At 44.7% G+C, this 19,190-nt stretch overlaps 1 protein-coding gene across 5 annotated transcripts in view; it reads right to left on the bottom strand.

Annotated features, from left to right (window-relative positions):
• LOC148506367 (uncharacterized) overlaps positions 1-18,780 on the bottom strand; it is a 117,050-nt gene extending 98,270 nt beyond the window's left edge. For all 5 annotated transcript variants that reach the window (XM_088446908.1, XM_088446913.1, XM_088446912.1 and 2 more), the window contains exons 1-4: positions 18,612-18,780; positions 6,291-6,623; positions 4,358-4,651; positions 2,868-2,972 (exon numbers count right to left, since the gene is read on the bottom strand). In XM_088446908.1, the coding sequence (XP_088303034.1) occupies positions 2,868-2,972; positions 4,358-4,651; positions 6,291-6,623; positions 18,612-18,660 (781 nt within the window). In that variant the 5' untranslated portion in view covers positions 18,661-18,780. The remainder of the gene's footprint in view (positions 1-2,867; positions 2,973-4,357; positions 4,652-6,290; positions 6,624-18,611) is intronic.
• Between the last annotated feature and the right edge of the window lie 410 nt (positions 18,781-19,190).

Here is a 19,190-nt window from a genome sequence, read left to right as displayed (position 1 = left end):
CAGTCACCTCTAGTATATAACAGGAGTCACAGCTCTGGTGCAGTACGTGTCAGTCACCTCAAGTATATAACAGGAGTCACAGCTCTGATACAGTACCTGTCAGTCACCTCTAGTATATAACAGGAGTCACAGCTCTGGTATAGTACCTGTCAGTCACCTCTAGTATATAACAGGAGTCACAGCTCTTGTACAGTACGTGTCAGTCACCTCTAGTATATAACAGTAGTCACAGCTGTGGTACAGTACATGTCAGTCACCTCTAGGATATAACGGGTGTCACAGCTCTAGTACAGTACGTGTCAGTCACCTCTAGTATATAACAGGAGTCACAGCTGTGGTACAGTACGTGTCAGTCACCTCTAGTATATAACAGGATTCACAGTTGTGGTACAGTACGTGTCAGTCACCTCTACTATATAACAGGAGAGTCACAGTTGTGGTACAGTACGTGTCAGTCACCTCTAGTATATAACAGGAGTCACAGCTCTGGTACAGTATGTGTCAGTCACCTCTAGTATAAAGCAGGATTCACAGCTCTGGTACAGTACGTGTCAGTCACCTCTAGTATATAACAGGAGTCACAGCTCTGGTACAGTATGTGTCAGTCACCTCTAGTATATAACATGATTCACAGCTCTGGTACAGTACGTGTCAGTCACCTCTAGTATATAACAGGAGTCACAGCTCTGGTTCAGTACGTGTCAGTCACCTCTAGTATATAACAGGACTCACAGCTCTGGTACAGTACGTGTCAGTCACCTCTAGTATATAACAGGACTCACAGCTCTGGTACAGTATGTGTCAGTCACCTCTAGTATATAACACAATTCACAGCTGTGGTACAGTAAGTGTCAGTCACCTCTAGTATATAACAGGATTCACAGCTGTGGTACACTACGTGTCAGTCACCTCTAGTATATAAAGGGTGTCACAGCTCTGGTACAGTACGTGTCAGTCACCTCTAGTATATAACAGGAGTCACAGCTCTGGTGCAGTACGTGTCAGTCACCTCTAGTATATAACAGGAGTCACAGCTCTGATACAGTACCTGTCAGTCACCTCTAGTATATAACAGGAGTCACAGCTCTGATACAGTACGTGTCAGTCACCTCTAGTATATAACAGGAGTCACAGCTCTGGTACAGTACGTGTCAGTCACCTCTAGTATATAACAGGAGTCACAGCTCTGATACAGTAGGTGTCAGTCACCTCTAGTATATAACAGGAGTCACAGCTCTGGTACAGTACGTGTCTGTCACCTCTAGTATATAACAGGAGTCACAGCTCTGGTACAGTACCTGTCAGTCACCTCTAGTATATAACAGGAGTCACAGCTGTGGTACAGTACGTGTCAGTCACCTCTAGTATATAACAGGAGTCACAGCTCTGGTACAGTACGTGTCAGTCACCTCTAGTATATAACAGGACTCACAGCTCTGGTACAGTACGTGTCAGTCACCTCTAGTATATAACAGGACTCACAGCTCTGGTACAGTACGTGTCAGTCACCTCTAGTATATAACAGGATTCACAGCTGTGGTACAGTACGTGTCAGTCACCTCTAGTATATAATAGGATTCACAGCTGTGGTACAGTACGTGTCAGTCACCTCTAGTATATAAAGGGTGTCACAGCTCTGGTACAGTACGCGTCAGTCACCTCTAGTATATAACAGGAGTCACAGCTCTGGTACAGTACGTGTCAGTCACCTCTAGTATATAACAGGAGTCACAGCTCTGATACAGTACCTGTCAGTCATCTCTAGTATATAACAGGAGTCACAGCTCTGATACAGTACGTGTCAGTCACCTCTAGTGTATAACAGGAGTCACAGCTCTGGTACAGTACGTGTCAGTCACCTCTAGTATATAACAGGAGTCACAGCTCTGATACAGTACGTGTCAGTCACCTCTATTATATAATAGGAGTCACAGCTCTGGTACAGTACGTGTCAGTCACCTCTAGTATATAACAGGAGTCACAGGTCTGGTACAGTACGTGTCAGTCACCTCTAGTATATAACATGAGTCACAGCTCTGGTACAGTACCTGTCAGTCACCTCTAGTATATAACAGGAGTCACAGCTCTGGTACAGTACCTGTCAGTCACCCCTAGTATATAATAGGAGTCACAGCTGTGGTACAGTACGTGTCAGTCACCTCTAGTATATAACAGGAGTCACAGCTCTGGTACAGTACGTGTCAGTCACCTCTAGTATATAACAGGACTCACAGCTCTTGTACAGTACGTGTCAGTCACCTCTAGTATATAACAGGATTCACAGCTGTGGTACAGTAAGTGTCAGTCACCTCTAGTATATAACAGGATTCACAGCTGTGGTACAGTACGTGTCAGTCACCTCTAGTATATAAAGGGTGTCACAGCTCTGATACAGTACGTGTCAGTCACCTCTAGTATATAACAGGAGTCACAGCTCTGGTACAGTACGTGTCAGTCACCTCTAGTATATAACAGGAGTCACAGCTCTGGTACAGTATGTGTCAGTCACCTCTAATATATAACAGGAGTCACAGCTCTGGTACAGTACAGATGTTTCCTCATACATCTAGTCTCAATACGCCACGCAGCGTGACTTGCCTGGCGGGAGTGAGCCGTCAGTTCCTGTGCTACTCTGCTAGTGCCGGGCATCTATTTTTGCTGAAAATGCATCTAAGCCGCATTGCAATATGACTAAGGCTCACCAGCAGTCTGTGCTGATTAATTTGATATTTGTGTGTGACTGAGGGGCTAATTTGACATATAAGGCGACAGAAGACCAGGCTGTGCCTCTCTGGCTACAACACATGGACATATCTTTATAGCTTTACTTTCACTGTAGAACAAAATGTAACAAATTCATAACTTACCAGATTTCCTCTTCCTATATAGTACTACAGCAATGATCAGCAGAAGGACCACAATTCCTGCAATGACGATGCCTATCACCATCCCAATGCTGCTATTATTGTCTTCTGGAAATAATAAGAGGTGAAGTATAATTATAAGAAAACTCCTATGAGGTGTATATAACACTTATAGGGCGAGATGTACTAAACCTTAGAGAGTGATAAAATGGAGAGATAAAGGGCCTCATTCAGAGGCGGTCGTAGGACGCAAGCGGTCGTTCTGAAACAGGGCGGCCGCTTGCATCCTGAACGACCGCCTCCATGTCGGTCGTTAGGCTGTGGGTTAACACCCACAGCTCTAACGACCCCTAAGGGTGATGGTCGCGGTGGTCAAGACCATCGCGACCATAGGGGCTTACGACGAGACCCTAAGGTAGGGTCTCGTCAACCTTAAGCCCCAGGGAGCTTCCTGCTCAAACACTGATGATGTCTGTGGGGCCGCCCCCAAACGGCATGCGTTCCGACAGGAACGCCTCCGATTGGCCGGGCATGCCCCCGGCCCGCCCAGCAAACAGGGCGAGCTGTCACTCAACATCGACAGCTCGCCCCATCTGCAACGAGACCCCTAACGACGGATCACCCGTCATTAGCCGGGTCTCACGCATGCGCACGGCTCCGTCGTGTGCATGCACACTGGAGCAACATCGACCCGGTTGCGAGCTCGTAGAGCTAACAACCGGGTCTGAATAAGCTCCAAAGTACCATTCAATCAGCTGCTATCTGTCATTTTTCAAACACAGCCTGTAAAGTGACAGTTAGGAGCTAATTGATTGGTTCTTTATCTCTCTCTAAAGCTTGGCACAGCTTCCCCTAACAGTCCCCTATATGTTATGAATGCATACTGATGGAGTAGAATTTATTGCAGTGAGCAGTGCACCATAGCAGAGGAATATATATATTTTTCATTACACATCACAATATTCCAAGCTAATCAAAGCTACACTAATTATAGGCCTATAACAGGACGAGGCAGATCCTCCATGTGATCCTTAGATACAGTGCACCATACGCTGCACAAATCTCCACTCCATGCACAAGAGCAACTGTAGAAGTAGAGCAATTTATTATCATCCATTTGATTGTCTTGTACCTTATCTAACACTCACATGACATCCTCCATTTGTCGGTGATGGCCATCAACTTGATCTAGAAGCTTTCAGAGTCTCCTCTTACAACGTTTATCTATGTACTTTTAGAACATGTAGGACAACTGAATATGTCCCGTGTTGGGATTTAGATTGGCGGCATTCTGTCCGCCGAACTGCTAACTACATCCCCTCCCCAACCTCTATTGTCCTCGAGAAAGAGAGGAGAGTTAATAATAAATGTAATAATAATATCTAAATATAGAGTACAATTAACGTATTGGAATTTTGATTTCTTATTGCATCGGAAAGTGATGAGTATACTGTACTTTAATAGTAATGGCCCATGGCAGGTTCTGATCTCACCATTATACACCAAAAGGAACTTCTGTTGAAGATCAGTGGTGAGAGACTGATGGCGTACTCGGCAGGACACGTACTTCGGTTTCTCTTCAGGGGGTATTATCACCGTGCTATCAACGGAGAAAGTGCCATCAGTGTTCTCGTGGTGATTGGACAAAACAGACCCCTCTATCACTTCTCCATCCTTCAGCATTTCCACGGTTATATCTCTGGGGTAAAAACCGGCCACGGAGCACAAGTATCTGCTCTGCTCATTCTCTCCACTAACTTTCTCCAGATGTGTGATCGACGGAGGAGCTGCAAGGGAAAAATAAACAGTGGAGGGAATAAATACTATGTAAGGACTGTTCTACGAAAGCATTAAAGTTCTAAATAATTATCAAGCTTTGCAGCGAAATAATATGGAGAAGTTGCCCAAAAGCAACCAATCAGCTTCTAACTGTTATTTCATAGACTATGCTAGGTAAATGGCAGGAGATGATTGGTTGCTTTGGGCTACTTCTCAGCTTTATCTCTTTCCAAGGCTTAATAAATATCAGTCATAACCAATCACCACCACCATTATTGTATTTTAGTATTGTTCTGCACTAATGGTCATTCCACCGTATAACAAGGGATTAATAAGATTGGGACACTAACATATATCCCCACTACGATGAGGAAAACCAAACCCTGAAGAAGTAGAACTATGAAACGCGGCAACGTGCTTCCCACAATGCTGCTTAAGTATCTATCCAGGGTTGGACTGACCCACAGGTGTATAGGGGAAATCCCCGGTGGGTCGCACTGCCTGAGGGCCCCACCCCCTCCTCTAGGTGTCATGTTCCAGACTGTGCACTGAATTTTACATTGTTACTCTATTTGAGGAAACGTTACCTCGTGGAGCAGGACCACTGAAAAACACTGGTTCTTGGTTTTCTTCTATAGAAACGACATCAATATTTGCCTAATGGTTAGCCAAGTAACTGTGATGGTTGGCCACACCCCCTCTGGTGAATGACCACACCCCTTAAGAATGGGTCCATACTCTGCATTCCTGCGGTGCGGCCTTTATGCCTCAGTCCGACACTGTATCCATCCCACTGGGAAGGAAGAATTCACAAGGCAACCAGCGTTTCACTTCCAGGACTCAGGGCCTGATTCAGACCCGGTCGCTATGAGCGTACGCTCGCACGATGCGTATGCAAATTTGTCAAAGTGACGCCACGGGAAGCGAACGCTCGCCAAGGCATAAGCACGCCCACCATGTCTTAGCGAGCGGCCACTTTGTCTGAGTGTACGCCCAATCGCACAGACAGAGCCGCCCATCAGCAACACGTCATCTCCAGGAAGTGTATTAAAACATTGGTACATCGAGCACCATCGGATGTGAACGCAGTGCTTGCGGTTGCTTTACCCTACCACAAGCATTGCCAGGAAATCAGTGTGAAAAAAAGGCAAGTGACGTGTACTATGACGCTGCCTGTTAATTATGCACACCTTAAAAACGGCGTTAGAACACTCAGGCACGCCTGCGTTCGCAAATCCAACCCACCGTTTTTACTGGACTGCCCCTGTTACCACCCACAAACGGCCTCTCCTGTCACTCGCTCTGCTGGGCTGGCTGTTCTGGGCGAGCGAGCGGTCAATGAACGCATTGTGTAATTCGCGCACGCGCACTGTGATGCATACGCATGCGCAGATTAGCAAACATCGGCAATAGCGAACGCATTCCAGATACCGTCCGGGTCTGAATCAGGCCCACAGTCCTCATTACTCAGAGCGGGTACAGCATCAGTGTATGTATCTAGATGCACCACATAGGTAATTTGCTAAGTTTCAGATAAGCCTATTAAGCCATATAATAAATATATGCACAGTAGCCTCACATCATGGTACTTTTAAATAGTAAAAATGATTGCACCCTGATAGTGTTTAATACATGCCCACCACATACCATAAACTGTAACTTTTGCCTCCTTGGACTTGGTGTTTGGGCTGTAGATGACGGTACACCTATAAGTCCCGGCATCAGAGACCGTTACGTTTCGGATATGTAAATCCGCAATGCCTTTGCCGATCTCCTGTGCATCTATAAATCTCCTATTGTCTGAGGTCATCCCTTTTGTGTCAAAATTAACAATTGGATTCCCCTCGAGATGCCACATAATGGCGAGGAATATGAAGTATATTGAAGGGTCCTTCACCGTGAAAGTACAGGGCAGTACGGCGTTCGACTCCAGCTGCGCTCGGTGGGACGTTGGAGCTGAAACTTCTAAGGCTGCTCCAGCTGGAAAAGACAGTAAGAAAAATACAGAATTATACATGTTATATAGTATACTGTACAGGTAACAGCCGCAGTAAAAGAAACACTTCAGTAAATGAGGGATACAAAGTATATTGAATACACAGATGAGTTATGTGAGTCAGTAAATAAAAAAATAATAACTTATCTGTGCTCCTCAATTCTCCAATCAGCACGCAGCGGTGTGATCAGGTATTTCCTCCTGATCACAACGCTGTCATTCACAGACATATTGCGTCGGCTGTGCTGCACAGCCCATGGCATATAGATCTACAGATATATATATCCATCGTGCTGTGTGTATGGGTGGTCAGCCAACTGCCCGTATGCTTGCAGCAGAGGCAGCGGGTCGCAACACGACCCCCGTGCAGCGGAACCCACGGCCAAATGACAGATGATGGTTTTGCTCAGTGTGTATGAACAACCATCATCTGCAGATATATCTGTTAGGTGTGTACCCAGCTTTACTGTCATTTCAAAGACCAGGGGCCGTATTCAATTAGAGGCGAAAAGTCAGAATCTGCGGATAAGTATTGCGGGTGACGTCATTTTGCCCGGGGGAAAACTTATCCCTATATTCAATTCCAAAGACTTTTCGCGCCCGTGAAAAGTCAATGCAATGTAATCGGCGGAAAAGTTTTGCCTATGAAGTGGGCGGAAAAAAGTGCAGAATTGCAGTTTTGGGGTGCAAACTTCGGGAAACCCCCCTGCACCCTTGGGACAGTCCCCCAAAGATAAACTGTGTCAAATTAAAAAAAAAATAGACTTTAGAACACCCCAAAAAAAGTACTTTCATTTTGGGGGCAAAAAAGTGCAAAGTTGGAGGACAAACTTAAAAACTAGCGAAATAGACTTCTGGGGGGTCCCCAAGTATGGGGCAGGTGTTTTAAAACTTCACTTTAGCAACTTAAAAATATGCAAGCCCCTATTTTCATTTACCCCAAATTTGCTGGGAGTAGTTATATTCTCAAATAAAAACTGCTTAATGCTATTCTTCACCACTTGTGTTAATGCGCTAATTGGCACCAATTGGCACAAATTAAATGCCCCAAATACCTTCCTTAAGGCTAATCGGGGGCATCTATAGTGATCCCCAATGTTAGTGCATCTTTTGGGAGGTGTCAGGCAGAGTTCCCCATTTTTGACAGGACATTTCGCCTATTTCAGTTTCGCCGGGCGCCATTTTCGCGTCCTCTCTAATTGAATACGGGGAAGAGCAGGAGCGTGCCCCATACTTTTCCGCATACAAAACTAGCGATGTAGACGAAAACCTCGCCATGCGAAAAGGTATTGCGGGTGCGAAACTAATTGAATACGGCCCTATGCTAGATAAATGACAGATAGAAGTCACTTGGCTGCTTTAGGTAACTTTATCTCTCTTCAATAGATGCACTTAGCAATGGAGAGAGATAAAGTGGCGAGAGATAATGTAGCAACCAATCAGCTCCTAACTGTCATGTTACAGGCTGCTTTTGAAAAATGACAGTTAGGAGCTGATTGGTGGGTACTTTATCTCTCTCTACTTTATCTATTTCCAAGGCTTAGTATATCTCCTCCCAAAGATTGAAACAACTCCCTCTCTGACTGATCATTTCAAACTGCAGCGGTCCTGACAAGACCTCTTGACAACGCAAAAGGCAGGGGCTCCTGCTTAGAACGTTACATGCTGGGGGGGCCCTCACAGATTGGAGCACTGGGACAGTGGACATAGGTAAAATTAACTTACAGATTTGTGGATAGTCAATAAGAAAAAAAAAAATGGCAATTGTACGTCTTCCTTTTCTTAGGGCTTAATTCAGAGATGGACGCAAATTCAATTTTGGACGCAGTGTAGCGATTTTTTGGGGGGATTACCGACGGCAATTACAGAGAGGATTTATTTGCAGAGTGAGTGACAGTTGGTCAGCATTCGGGGGAGGTAACGAGTGGGTGTTACAAAAATTCAGGAGTGTCGGCTCCAATTTTCTGGCCGTGCTTTAATGAGTCTTTGCTAATTCATTTGCAGCTGGTCGCTCTACCTGAGACAGCATGGGCATACTCAGATATTCAATGTGCCAGCAATATTTCCGCTTTTCTATGCAGGCGGCGGATGTGAGACGCGGGAAGTGGGCGTCTCAGCGCACAAGACATCAGCTAAGTCACTAGCATTATTTCAAAACAAGGAGAGAAGGGAAGAATCCTTATATGGGTCGGCCTTTTGAGAAAGCATAAGCGAAACACGTGTCTTGGCGTTCTCTGTGCCAGTCCTAAATGTTTATAATACCTGTTGTACCTTTAATTTGAATGTTATGATAGAAATTGAAGCTCCACTGAATTGATAGTAATTCTGGCTGTAGCTTTTGCACGGCACTGCAGAGCCAGTGCAAATAGTGCAGCTTTTACTCTCCGAGCAGGAGATATAGCAGGGTAGCTGAGAGGAGACACCTGGCCAGACTCAAAGCGCTGCTGTGTATATTAAGTGAGTCAGCTGAGAAAGATATACAGCCACTGTAAGCAGCGCTGCCTTATGTGATAACTCAACTAAATGAGAGAGATATGCAGCCACTGTAAGCAGCGCTGCCTTATGTGATAACTCAACTAAATGAGAGAGATATGCAGCCACTGTAAGCAGCGCTGCCTTATGTGATAACTCAGCTAAATGAGAGAGATATGCAGCCACTGTAAGCAGCGCTGCCTTATGTGATAACTCAGCTAAATGAGAGAGATATGCAGCCACTGTAAGCAGCGTTGCCTTATGTGATAACTCAGCTAAATGAGAGAGATATGCAGCCACTGTAAGCAGCGCTGCCTTATGTGATAACTCAGCTAAATGAGAGAGATATGCAGCCACTGTAAGCAGCGCTGCCTTATGTGATAACTCAGCTAAATCAGAGAGATATACAGCCACTGTAAGCAGCGCTGCCTTATGTGATAACTCAACTAAATGAGAGAGATATGCAGCCACTGTAAGCAGCGCTGCCTTATGTGATAACTCAGCTAAATGAGAGAGATATGCAGCCACTGTAAGCAGCGCTGCCTTATGTGATAACTCAGCTAAATGAGAGAGATATGCAGCCACTGTAAGCAGCGTTGCCTTATGTGATAACTCAGCTAAATGAGAGAGATATGCAGCCACTGTAAGCAGCGCTGCCTTATGTGATAACTCAGCTAAATCAGAGAGATATGCAGCCACTGAAAGCAGCGCTGCCTTATGTGATAACTCAACTAAATGAGAGAGATATGCAGCCACTGTAAGCAGCGCTGCCTTATGTGATAACTCAACTAAATGAGAGAGATATGCAGCCACTGTAAGCAGCGCTGCCTTATGTGATAACTCAGCTAAATGAGAGAGATATGCAGCCACTGTAAGCAGCGCTGCCTTATGTGATAACTCAGCTAAATGAGAGAGATATGCAGCCACTGTAAGCAGCGCTGCCTTATGTGATAACTCAACTAAATCAGAGAGATATGCAGCCACTGTAAGCAGCGCTGCCTTATGTGATAACTCAGCTAAATCAGAGAGATATGCAGCCACTGTAAGCAGCGCTGCCTTATGTGATAACTCAGCTAAATGAGAGAGATATGCAGCCACTGAAAGCAGCGCTGCCTTATGTGATAACTCAACTAAATGAGAGAGATATGCAGCCACTGTAAGCAGCGCTGCCTTATGTGATAACTCAACTAAATGACAGAGATATGCAGCCACTGTAAGCAGCGCTGCCTTATGTGATAACTCAGCTAAATGAGAGAGATATGCAGCCACTGTAAGCAGCGCTGCCTTATGTGATAACTCAACTAAATGAGAGAGATATGCAGCCACTGTAAGCAGCGCTGCCTTATGTGATAACTCAACTAAATGAGAGAGATATGCAGCCACTGTAAGCAGCGCTGCCTTATGTGATAACTCAGCTAAATCAGAGAGATATGCAGCCACTGAAAGCAGCGCTGCCTTATGTGATAACTCAGCTAAATGAGAGAGATATGCAGCCACTGAAAGCAGCGCTGCCTTATGTGATAACTCAACTAAATGAGAGAGATATGCAGCCACTGTAAGCAGCGCTGCCTTATGTGATAACTCAACTAAATGAGAGATATGCAGCCACTGTAAGCAGCGCTGCCTTATGTGATAACTCAGCTAAATGAGAGAGATATGCAGCCACTGTAAGCAGCGCTGCCTTATGTGATAACTCAACTAAATGAGAGAGATATGCAGCCACTGTAAGCAGCGCTGCCTTATGTGATAACTCAACTAAATGAGAGAGATATGCAGCCACTGTAAGCAGCGCTGCCTTATGTGATAACTCAGCTAAATGAGAGAGATATGCAGCCACTGAAAGCAGCACTGCCTTATGTGATAACTCAGCTAAATGAGAGAGATATGCAGCCACTGTAAGCAGCACTGCCTTATGTGATAACTCAACTAAATGAGAGATATGCAGCCACTGAAAGCAGCACTGCCTTATGTGATAACTCAGCTAAATCAGAGAGATATGCAGCCACTGTAAGCAGCGCTGCCTTATGTGATAACTCAGCTAAATGAGAGAGATATGCAGCCACTGAAAGCAGCACTGCCTTATGTGATAACTCAGCTAAATGAGAGAGATATGCAGCCACTGTAAGCAGCACTGCTTTATGTGATAACTCAGCTAAATGAGAGAGATATACAGCCACTGTAAGCAGCGCTGCCTTTAAACCAGACTCTTGAGATTGATACAGTGTTGCTGTTCTGGAATCAACGTGGTGTTGTGGAAACACAATTGCAAACAGAGAAATGGTCTATAATGTGTTACATCAAAATATAACACCCTAGTAAGGGGATTCATTCGGTTGATATATTAGATTTGTAAGCAGACATGATTATAACTGGATCTTCTCAAATGAGACGTACACACGAGGGTTAAACTAGTTGCAGATACTCTCTATTAAGCAGCCAATAATTTGAGAACATCTCAAACTGTCATTGAATTTAGGAGCATAATAAATTGAATAGGTAGACAAAGGGACATTATCAAGTGTATATGTGACAAATATATAGGACTGAGCACACATATTTTAATATGTTCTGTTATATGTAATATTGTATGTTTTGTATGTTGCTGTGTTTGTTCACCCAAGGGTGTATTTTAAGAATTATAATAAAGGTTATATTTTATTTTTAATTATAAGTAATAGTGCACTCATATAGGGATTCTTCCCTTCTCTCCTTTTTTGAAATAATGTATAAAGGGCCTGATTCAGAGCCGGACGCCCTGACCAGAGCGCTCGCTCTGAATCAGGTCCGTCCTAGCTGAAAATGGCGCGGCCTTTTGGACGCTCGCATAGCTGTGGGTTACCACCCACAGCTTATGCGAGCGTCCATGATGATGGTCGCGATGGTCAATACCATCATGACCATCGGGCTTGTGACGAGACCCTTGCGGTAGGGTCTCGTTGCCACAAGCCCTGGAGTGCTTTTGGCTCTATCAGAGCCAAAATCACTCCCACTGACATCACTAGTGATGTCAGTGGGGCCGGACCCAGACGGTAGGCGTTCCTCTGGCAACGCCTCCGTCTGGACAGCCACGCCCCCGGCACACCCACCAAAGGGGGCGTGCTGTCACTCACCATCGACAGCACGCCCCCTTTGGTGCGGGACCTGGAGCGATGGCTTCCCCATCGCTCGCCGGGTCTCGCGCATGCGCACTTGGGCACCATCGACCCGCTTGCGAGCGTACAGCGCTCACGAGGGGGTCTGAATGAGGCCCAATGTCCCTGAGTAGCACCCCTTACCTAATCATTGATTTATAATAGCAATAGGAATTTAAGGGTTATTTGAGAATTCATGATGTTTTGAATATCAGTCCTTGGTGCGACCTTTCTTCCATTCCCCCTTACCCTTATTTGTGTAAGTCACGAGCATATTTACACAAGTCCGTGTCAGTAAATAATAGCACTGACAGCCTGGGGGCGGTGCAGTCTCAGAGATCCATGCAGAATACAGGCGTATTAATACATTAGACCTGTGGTCGTGGCCGGTATACAAAATCGCTTTGTGTGTGTCTCAGAGTCACTGTCAATGACAGGCTGGTGATGTAGCCTAAAGATTTAAATATCACTGAATAATTCAATTACTTCGTGCACAACGCTATTGCGTGCGGTTAGCGAGCCCATACAGTAGTGAGGTTATTTAGTAAATAGACAGTGGACGGCGGATCTATAGTTTTAACCACTTTCCCTACTTTTATGATTCTTTTGTGTGTGTGTGGTTTTTTTTTCATCTTTGTGTGCGGGATCCTGAAATTATTATTCTTAGAAATTTCAAATAAAATTTGCAAATTTTATTTTACATTTTTTTGGGTCACTAGTGCTTCCCAATTGAGGAGCTCACTGGTCCCTTTGGGCCTGATTATGAATGAAGCAGATGCACGCCCCTACAACGGCGGTGAAACACACTGGCATGCCGGCGTTCGCCAGACTACCCCCCCCCGTCACCACTCACAAACGGCACCTCCTGTCATTAACTCTGCCATGGGTCAGCGTATCCTCTGCAATCGCAGTCCCAATCGCAGCGTCTGGTACGCGCATGCGCTGTACACAACAATCGACCAATTGAATGCGTATAAGCAACTGCGTTCCTTGCTGAATCAGGCCCATAGAATGATTACTGTAGTATGGCGCCATGTGGTACATGTGCTGTACTAGCGCTGTGTGCAGGGCATTTATTTATAAAGTAAAAGCTTAGTGGGAAATAACATTGTAACAAAAATGTTGCCGAGCTGCAAAAGAGTAACAAGCAGAGAAACATTTCCACAACTGATCATTTATGTATGTATGTATGTATGTATGTATGTATGTATGTACATACGTACGTATGACTGCAACCCTAAGCCATATGCAGTATAATTACTCCGCACTGCCCCCACAGATATCATATTCATAATATTACCCCCATGCCACTAGTATACACAGCACTGCCCCCACAGATATCATATTCATAATATTACCCCCATGCCACTAGTATACACAGCACTTCCCCCACATATGTCATATTCATAATATTACCCCCATGCCACTAGTATACACAGCACTGCCCCCACAGATGTCATATTCATAATATTACCCCCATGCCACTAGTATACACAGCACTGCCCCCACAGATATCATATTCATAATATTACCCCCATGCCACTAGTATACACAGCACTTCCCCCACATATGTCATATTCATAATATTACCCCCATGCCACTAGTATACACAGCACTGCCCCCACAGATGTCATATTCATAATATTACCCCCATGCCACTAGTATACACAGCACTGCCCCCACATATGTCATATTCATAATATTACCCCCATGCCACTAGTATACACAGCACTGCCCCCACAGATGTCATATTCATAATATTACCCCCATGCTACCAGTATACACAGCACTGCCCCCACAGATATCATATTCATAATATTACCCCCATGCCACTAGTATACACAGCACTGCCCCCACAGATGTCATATTCATAATATTACCCCCATGCCACTAGTATACAAAGCATTGCCCACACATATGTCATATTCATAATATTACCCCCATGCCACTAGTATACACAGCACTGCCCCCACAGATGTCATATTCATAATATTACCCCCATGCTACCAGTATACACAGCACTGCCCCCACAGATATCATATTCATAATATTACCCCCATGCCACTAGTATACACAGCAATGCCCCCACAGATGTCATATTCATAATATTACCCCCATGCCACTAGTATACAAAGCATTGCCCACACAGATATCATATTCATAATATTACCCCCATGCCACTAGTATACACGCATTGCCCCCATAAATGTCATATTCATAATATTACCCCCATGCCACTAGTATACACAGCATTGCCCCAATAAATGTCATATTCATAATATTACCCCCATGCCACTAGTATACACAGCACTGCCCACACAGATATCATATTCATAATATTACCCCCATGCCACTAGTATACACAGCACTTCCCCCACATATGTCATATTTATAATATTACCCCATACCACCAGTATACACGCATTGCCCCCATAAATGTCATATTCATAATATTACCCCCATGCTACTAGTATACACAGCATTGCCCCCACAGATGTCATATTCATAATATTACCCCCATGCCACTAGTATACACAGCACTGCCCCCACAGATGTCATATTCATAATATTACCCCCATGCCACTAGTATACACAGCACTGCCCCCACAGATGTCATATTCATAATATTACCCCCATGCCACTAGTATACACAGCACTGCCCACACAGATATCATATTCATAATATTACCCCATGCCACTAGTATACACAGCACTGCCCACACAGATATCATATTCATAATATTACCCCCATGCTACCAGTATACACAGCACTGCCCACACAGATGTCATATTCATAATATTACCCCATACCACCAGTATACATGCATTGCCCCCATAAATGTCATATTAATAATATTTCCCCCATGCTACTAGTATACACAGCATTGCCCCCACAGATTTCATATTCATAATATTACCCCATGCCACTAGTATACACAGCACTGCCCCCACATATGTCATATTCATAATATTACCCCCATGCCACAGTACTGCCCCACAGATGTCATATTCATAATATTACCCCCATGCCACTAGTATACACAGCACTGTCCCCACAAATGTCATATTCATATTACCCCATACCACCAGTACACATGCATTGCCCCCATAAATGTCATATTCATAATATTACCCCCATACCACCAGTATACACAGTATTACCCCACAGATAACATATTCATATTACCCCCATGCCACTAGTATACACAGCCCTGCCCCCACAGGTGTCATATTCATATTACTACCCCCCATGCCACTAGTGTACACAGCACTGCCCCCACAGATGTCATATTCATAATATTACCCCCATGCTACCAGTATACACAGCACTGCCCCCACAGATATAATACACATAATATTACGCCCATGCCACCAGTAAACACAGCACTGCCGCACAGATATAATACACATAATATTACGCCCATGCCACCAGTAAACACAGCACTGCCGCACAGATATAATACACATAATATTACGCCCATGCCACCAGTATACACAGCACTGCCCCCACAGATATAATACACATAATATTATGACCAGACCACCAGTATACACAGTACTGCCACCACAGATATAATACAAATAATATTACGCCTATGCCACCAGTATACACAGCACTGCCGCACATATATAATACAAATAATATTACGCCCATGCCACCTGTTTACACAGCACTGCCCCACAGATATAATACACATAATATTACGCCCATGTCACTAGTATACACAGCACTGCCCCACAGATATAATACACATAATATTACGCCCATGCCACCAGTATACACAGCACTGCCCCCACAGATGTCATATTCATAATATTACCCCGATGACACCAGTATACATAGCATTGCCGCCACAGATATAATATACACAGTATTACCCCCATACCAGCAGTATACAGATATGCCCAGCTACATCCTTGCCTGTAGCGCAGCGAATCGCACCATGTGTGGTGCAAAACGCACTCCCGCGATTGGAGATGTGCATTTACGTCTCCATAGGACTGAATGTAGATGCACTCCCGCGTTCAGGGACACGCCATAGCAAATCGTGGCACATACCGCGATGCACGGGCACTTTTGTGGAGCGATCAGCCACAATGAACTTGGGCGCATCTGTACAAAGCATTACACCCACAGATGTAATATACATAGTATTACCCCCAAACCAGCAATATACACACAATTGCCCCAACAAACATAATATACACAGTATTACCCCCAACCGAAAAGTTTTGCGCGTGACGTCAATTCGCCATGCAATAAGTTTCCTCCGTATTGAATTCCGGAGACTCTTCGCCAGTGCGGAAACGCAATGCAATGGAACCAACGAAAAAGTTTCGCCTATGAATAGGTGTCGAAAAAAAAACCCTGCACCCTTGGGACAGTCCCCCAAAGATAAACTGTGTCAAAAAAAAAAAGTACTTTCATTGTGGGTGTGAAAAAGTTCAAAGTTAGGGGACAAACTTAAAAACTAGCTAAATATACCTCTGGGGGGTCCCCAAGTATGCCCCATGTTTTTTTTTGATTGCAGGTGCTTGTGGAAGGTGGATTTTTAACGTGATTTAAAACTTCACTTTAGCAACTTAAAAATATGCTAGCCCCCATTTTCATGTACCCCAAATTTGCTGGGACTACTTATTTTCACAAAAAAATACTGCTTAATGCTGTTCTTCACCACTTGAAATGGCACCAATTGTCACAACTTAAGTACTCCAAATACCTTCATTAGGGCTAATCGGGGGCATCTATAGTGATCCCCAATGGTAGTGCATCTTTTGTGGGGTGTCAGGCTGAGTTCCCCATTTTTTACAGGACATTTCCCCTGTTTCGGTTTCGCCAGGTGCCGTTTTCTCGTCCTTTCTAATTGAACACGGCGAATAGCGGAAGCGCGCCCGATACTTTTCCGCATGTAAAACACGCAATGTAGGCGAAAAATCCGGCATGCGAAAAAGTATCGTAGTATTTTAACCATGTCGGCATTATAACTTTAAAAATTATCATAAGGCATAATGACTGCTCCATAGCTCTATTTCCAGCAGTTTACAACATTGCCGCTCACAGCTGTATATATACAGTAATACTTGCCAATTCTCCCTGATTGTCAGGGAGACTCCCTGACATAGTAACAATCTCCCTGGCTCCCTTGCACCTTGAAAAAAATATAATCAGAAATATATACATTGAAATGGTATAATCAGTGCCATTTCCCACCATTTTATGATAAGAAACAATGGGGCAGATGTACTAAGCTCTGGAAACTGGAGAATGATAACCGAGCAGCCACTCAGCTCCCAACTGTCACGTTACAGGCTGTTTTTGAAAAATGACAGTTAGCTGATTGGTTGCTCGTTTATCCCTCTGCACTTTATCACTTTCCAGAGCTTAGTACATTTGTCCCGATCGCTATGGCTACATGCATTTTCATATACGGTTTCTATTGGCCACTAATATGGGACCCCTTGTAAAACATAACACATGAGCAGGTCCTGAAAAGCATCAGTGTGTTTTCATCAACAAATAGATCTTACTAACTGCTATGAGGCTTATTTACACATTTACATTTGGATATAAGTCACTTTATGGCACGCCTCTCATATGTAGCAGTAAGCGTCCACTTTATTGCTAGCTAATAGGTGCAGCTTTCACACTCTCCCTGTAATGCTTTTTCCAGGGAGATGAGGACGGGCCGACATCAGCTTGTGCAGAATGCAGAATTCCCCATTAATATGCACTGCAGGATTTTATTGTCACAAAGCACAGAATCTACAGTATGTATAGTGTCCCCGGATTGTCATGTATACAAAAGATTCTAGTCAGACCTACCCCCTTTAGGGTCTCAGGACAACAGCACGCTGACACTTGTGGCCCCAGAACAATGACACAATGACACTTGGGGCCACAGAGCAATGACACACTGACACTGATGGATAAACACAGGTCGGGAACTGCTGATATGAAACCAGGACTCTGCAAATTGTGACTATTCAGATCCCAGCATGCCTAGCCTGCCTTTGCTGGGACTTGTAGTTCCACAGCAGCTTGAGAACCGTAGGTCACCGTGCCTCTCTGATCAACAAATCATTTCCACCGTAGCCGGAGGGCTCAGGGTAATGATTCATCTTCTGTCATACAAGGCAGTGTGTGTAATACTCAGCAGAATCACCTGCTCAGGTACAGCGAGCCTGGTGTGTGTATGTAACACAGTACTCCCTGCATTAGGGATAATACAGAGCACAATGTACAGCAATCCTCAGCTAGAACACAGCACATAATGAGGCAGACACATGAGACCTCCTCTCTCTGCACCTCCCTGCTCTCTGTCTGCTCACAGACCCTGTTCCCCCTGTATGTCCTCTCCTTATACTTACATGTCAGGCAGAACAGGAACAGCAGGGAGAGACATCCAGGCCTCGCCATTCTTGGAAAGGGCTGAGTGGGTGCAGTGCAGAAAATGGAGTCCAGAGTCTATGTTATTTTCACTTTCATTTTCAAAGGATCAAATCCCAGCAGGATGGTGTGTGAGGAGGAGAGGGCCTGGAATAACAGCTCTGTGTATCATATATACATTCCCCCAGCCCGCCATAATACAGGACATGTGTGAGGGGAGGGTGAGGAGGGAGAGCTGGTGCAGGGCCGTCACACTGAGAGGGAGAAGAATAAATACTGAATAGCTGACATGTACTAGCTTATTACTAGGTAAATAAATAAGCTTCTTTCTGGGTACGAGTTCGAACATTTGCCATCTAGATATGAATTTAGGCCCTCATTCAGAGCCGCTCGTAAGCGGCCGCTCGTTCGTTATGAGCGATGTTCGCTCATCTGCGCATGCGTACGGATTGTAATACGCATGCGCGAACCAGTCAGTGCGGCCGAAAATCGTTTGTTCGCTAAATAGCGAGTGCCTGCTATTTTGAGTGACAGGATGAGGCGTATGTGGGTGGTAACAG

This window comes from Taudactylus pleione, unplaced genomic scaffold (assembly GCF_031769625.1).
Source record: "Taudactylus pleione unplaced genomic scaffold, aTauple2 ptg000407l, whole genome shotgun sequence".
In the NCBI taxonomy this organism is placed as follows: Eukaryota; Metazoa; Chordata; class Amphibia; order Anura; family Myobatrachidae; genus Taudactylus; species Taudactylus pleione.
Note: the sequence above shows the minus strand (reverse complement) of the source record. Positions and strands in the feature narration are given on the sequence as shown.